The 4,902-nt window shown below is 35.1% G+C and overlaps 1 protein-coding gene across 1 annotated transcript in view; it reads left to right on the top strand.

The window, feature by feature from the left end:
* The first annotated feature begins 3,590 nt into the window (after positions 1–3,590).
* The window catches only part of LOC119829958 (trypsin, alkaline C-like), a 3,771-nt gene continuing 2,459 nt past the window's right edge, over positions 3,591–4,902 (top strand). Inside the window, exons 1-2 of the mRNA XM_038352751.1 lie at positions 3,591–3,788; positions 4,636–4,900. Coding sequence (XP_038208679.1) covers positions 3,591–3,788; positions 4,636–4,900 — 463 coding nt within the window. The remainder of the gene's footprint in view (positions 3,789–4,635; positions 4,901–4,902) is intronic.

Below are 4,902 nucleotides of genomic sequence, written 5' to 3'. Positions count from 1 at the left end.
CGTTACCGGGCGTTACACTTTTTCATGAGTGACTCCGAGCCGCAACCTAATTTAAGACGTTGTCACGTCAAAAATTTGGGATCGATTTTTTGTAGTTGTAAGCATTATTACACTAAAAACGAGTAAAACAACTTTAGTAAAAATATCAGTATTTCTGTCGAACCGAAACAAACACGTACCACACCCCTACAGAAAACCGGCGTGAGATAGTGGCATGCCACCGTGTTTCGTACGGTGAGTGACATAAAAAATATATGTATGGAATATATGTTCACTACATATATTTTTTATGTCAAATGCAATAGTTGAGTTGTGTTTTGAGTGTTAGAGACGCGAAACCTTTTTTAACCCCCGACGCATAAAGTGAGGAGTTGTAGGTTTGACGCGTGTCTATCTGTGGCATCATAACTCTGGAAAAGATCAGATTACCCGAATGTCTGCAAATATACACGGATGGGGTCTCAAATAGCTTCGTATCATGAGAAAGTTGGTGTTTGGAAAAATTAGAAAGGCAATCCGATTGTCAAGTGAGAGTATCAATTATAAAAGCGAACGAGCTTGCCCTTAAATGTAATCTTCACATTAACAAGAACCTAACATACCTATAAAAAGTATTAAATAAAAAATTAAAAATCCCCGGACTTAAGAACTTAATTTCCCTTTTAAAAGTAAAATATTATAAAATAAACTTATTCTTTAAGTACTTAAGAATATACTAACGATTCTAAAAAAAAAATACGTCGCGTTGGGAGACCGCTAATAAACTAACAATATAAATACAATAGTCTAATTTATTTGTTCTAAAAACAAAATTTAGAAAATACTTCAAAAACTTTCATAAAATTAAAAAAGAGTAAAGTTGCCTTGCCTTGCCCCGCCTCCCCGCACCGGACGATGGATGAATTCCCTGATTTATCGCCCGGCGCCCTAGGCACATTAGGAGCCTACAATATATTGAACAAATGAATGCAAATAATTATCGTGATTAATATGCCACAGGATTTGTTTCATTAAGATTCATAAATGATAAATATTTCCTTCAGTTTAATTTTTATTAATCAATCAATGATAGATAGTGATAATTAATGTTTGTTTATTTGTCAGCCCTCCGCCAAAGGTTTCGTACGTGCGGTCAATGATAATTCTCAGTTGTTATGTAAAATTTCGCATCCGCGCAAAATGCGGAACTTAATGGATCTTCCATGGGAATGATTCGTTTCTTACCCACGATATAAAGCGGCACTGTCTAGCCTCCTAACTATCTTCAGACACAATAATTTATATCATAAAACTACTCCGTGTGACGTGAAAGAAGAACAAACAGACAAACACAAACAGAGCTGGCATACTATACACAACAAACGATTAAAAAAGTTTTCTCAAATGAAATATGTAATGAAGACTAATGTTTTACATAATTAAAAATATTAAAAAATGAAACGCTTTAATGTCAAAATTTAAATAAATTGTATCACTTGCTCTTGTTCTATATTGTAGACGCAAGGAAATTATTTAATTAATTATGATAAGAAGCAGAAACTATTGACATCGATCATTGATAAGTGTACAAATATTTATACGGACATAAAATATATATGTCCCGTTTAAAATGCGTCAGAATCGAGTCTAGCCATAAGGTGAAGCTAATAAAAAAAGGGAATTAAATAGTAAAAATAGTATACATTCATATTCCTCTGTGCTTGTGCATTGTATCTAAATGATACAAATATTGAATCCCGTTAGAACACAGATTTTTTTTACATAAATAATATTGTAAAATACTAGCTGCGCCCCGCGGTTTCACCCGCGTAAGTCCGTATCCCGTAGGAATATCGAGATAAAAAGTAGCCTATATGTTATTCCAGTTATCCAGCTGTCTACGTACCAAATTTCATTGCAATCGGTTCAGAAGTTTTTGCGTGAAAGAGCAACAAACACACACACATCCTTACAAATTTTCTCATTTAGTAGGATTAATACACGTTAATATTATGGTGAACAAAAGTCTTACTGAAAACCCAAATTTTAAAGCGTAAAATTGTATAATCAACTAGACACTCGTCCCGGCTCCGCCCGGATATCAAGATTCCTGTTTTATCCCTCGGGAGCATATCATCGGGATAAAAAGTATGCTATACCCCAAGTCACCCTTGAAATTTTGTATCACGTCCATCAATCCCGCTGAAATCAGTGATTGACGGAAAAACATCGAAACAAACTAACTTTCACATTTATAATATTAGTGTGATTATAAAACAATTGAAATTTGTCCACCTCAAAAATTCGGCTAGAATTTGAATTTGTTACAGAATAATAAATTTATAGGTTATAATGGAAAATTTTAAGACTATCTACTGTTCAGGATAGCAATTAGATCCAGAATTATAATTTGATGACAATTTAATGAAAACGTCACATACAATATTTTTCTCTACTTAATAACCTGGGGTAGGCGCTGATTAATTCTGCTTACTTCTTCTTTATTTGCGTTCTTTGTAAATATACTCCTTCGTTTTAACCAAGACTAACAGAAACGTTGTAATGTTTTTCCACAAAAAGAAATAAAGGCGGTATATAAATAACTGGAGGTAGACAACCCGTGTTACATATGAAAGATGTCTCGCCGACGGTGTACTATTCTCAATAGAACTTATAGTTATAGTATAGATTATTTAAAAAAACTCATAAATGCCCCGACACATTTTTTGTACTACGTATTACTATACTACGTATTAAATCGATAAAGACGCTCTGCCTTCTGAACTAGACTATTATCACCTGTAATCTCAGAAGACAGTGTCTTCCCTTTAATTTCATATACATTATATTTGTTATTAACAATGATACTCCAAATAACATAAATAATTTCTTTATAATTGATATTTGGGGTTTTTTCTTCAGGAGACAAATAAAGGCCCCGGAAGAGTCAACGTATGAGACAAACAGGCAGTTGTCCGGTCAACACCAGTGGCTGCCCCCGTGTCTTGTTTATTGTCATCTTTTCATTACTAAATTGAACACAAACTGTTTCAGTCCTTAAAGTCGGAAGAAGATCATTTTCAAAAACCATTAGTGTTTTGAGAGAGGATTCTCAAAGATCCATTTCAGCGTTGTTTTGTTTTAAATTGGTTGTTGTTTTGTTGCTTTAATTGCTTTAGCTAAGGGCTATGAATCGATCGCGGTGACATTGGCCGGTTTCAGATGGTAAAGATGTCTTAATTGTGACATTAGGGAATCAAAACATATTGAATAGATTTAATCAATGCGACAAATCTTATAATTAAAGACAGGATACTTGACCGCATACGATAGCCTCAAACCTCACGTTTTATGACTTTTTCTAGAATGCAAAAAAAAAACGACTGCTATAATTTTGGCTTGATTGTACTAAAGGGTCTTTTTACGATTTCTTATTTGACTTCCACCAAATTTACGTTTTTATCCAACGCTATGCGATATCACTGATAAAAAATTAGCCCTACATAATTAGAAGTGATTAACAATATATGTAGTCGTCTTAACTGATTTCGATATCTGATAAAATCTAGTATATAAACTACAAAGAAAATTTGTGAAGAGCACATTTCAAAATGAAACTATTCCTGGTAGTCGTCGGTCTCTCAGTGGCATTCGCCGCTCCTCAGTATGAGCCCATAGTCACGGACTACCACAATGTGATTGGTATTCCTGAAGCTGCCCGCATCAAGGCGGCAGAGGCTGCCCTGGACTTCGACGGCTCCCGGATCATAGGTGGTTCAACGTCCAACCTAGGCCAGCACCCGCATATGGTAAGTTTTTATTTACATTGAAAATTCTCTTTTAATTAGAAAAATAGGTAATAATGTATTTTTCTAATTAAAAGAGCTAACTATCCAGCCCACATAGTGAAATTTGTGCCCTCACAAAAGAGGGTGCACTTTTACAGAATAAATTTTATTTTAAGGAATAAGTTTAATATTTATTGTTGACGTAGTATTAGATCAACATGAAATCAATTCAAGGCAATAACCCATCCCAGCTCTTTTATTGCTTTCTGTAATTGCAGGTCACCTGCGTTCAAAATAGATTTCATATTGTATATTATGGCTGTGACATTTTAGGATTTAGGGAGTATTATTTTTCTTTGAAAACTCACTAGGTAGTAATATAATATTACACCATATTTAACTATGATTTCTTTTACAAATTTTACGACGGTTATTTGTAAGATTATCTGTTTATAAATAAGTATCGTAAGCTTATCTGTTTACAAATAAGTGTCTTAAGCTTTCATTTATTATTACAGCAATAATTAATTTCAATAATTTCAATCACCCTAGTTGTATAGATTTGTAGAACATGAATATCAAATGTAACGTTTTCATTAAAAGATTAACAAATTGTTTATTGAGAAACAAATCCATTTTCCTACTTTTCTTAACGCCGTTAACCCTTTTACTCATTATTGAGAAAAAATCGTCGCTCCGGTAATTGGCAAACATCTGAGATGCGTTTCAGAAGCGCGAGCCCCAAAAGCATTCTGGACCTGTTATTATACTGTACGCGTAGATCTTCATAATCGCGCCGTATCCATATCCCGTTTTATCCCTGCCCTTAAAAAAAGTAGCACGTCAGCAATAATACTTTGTATTATAGGGTGGGTTGGTGATCACTCTCAGCAATGGTGCACAATCCGTCTGCGGGTCCTCCCTGATCAGCAACAACAGGATTGCTACCGCTGCTCACTGCTGGCGCACGCGTCAATCCCAGGCCACTCGCTTCACCGTCGTTCTTGGCTCCATCCGCCTCTTCTCCGGCGGTACCCGCATCAACACCAACAGTGTGACTATGCATGGCAGCTACAACATGGACACTTTGGTAAACGATGTTGCTATTGCCACCATTTCATGGGTGAGCTACAGC

The sequence above is a fragment of the Zerene cesonia genome, chromosome 1 (genome assembly GCF_012273895.1).
Source record: "Zerene cesonia ecotype Mississippi chromosome 1, Zerene_cesonia_1.1, whole genome shotgun sequence".
Taxonomy (NCBI): domain Eukaryota; kingdom Metazoa; phylum Arthropoda; class Insecta; order Lepidoptera; family Pieridae; genus Zerene; species Zerene cesonia.
Note: the sequence above shows the minus strand (reverse complement) of the source record. Positions and strands in the feature narration are given on the sequence as shown.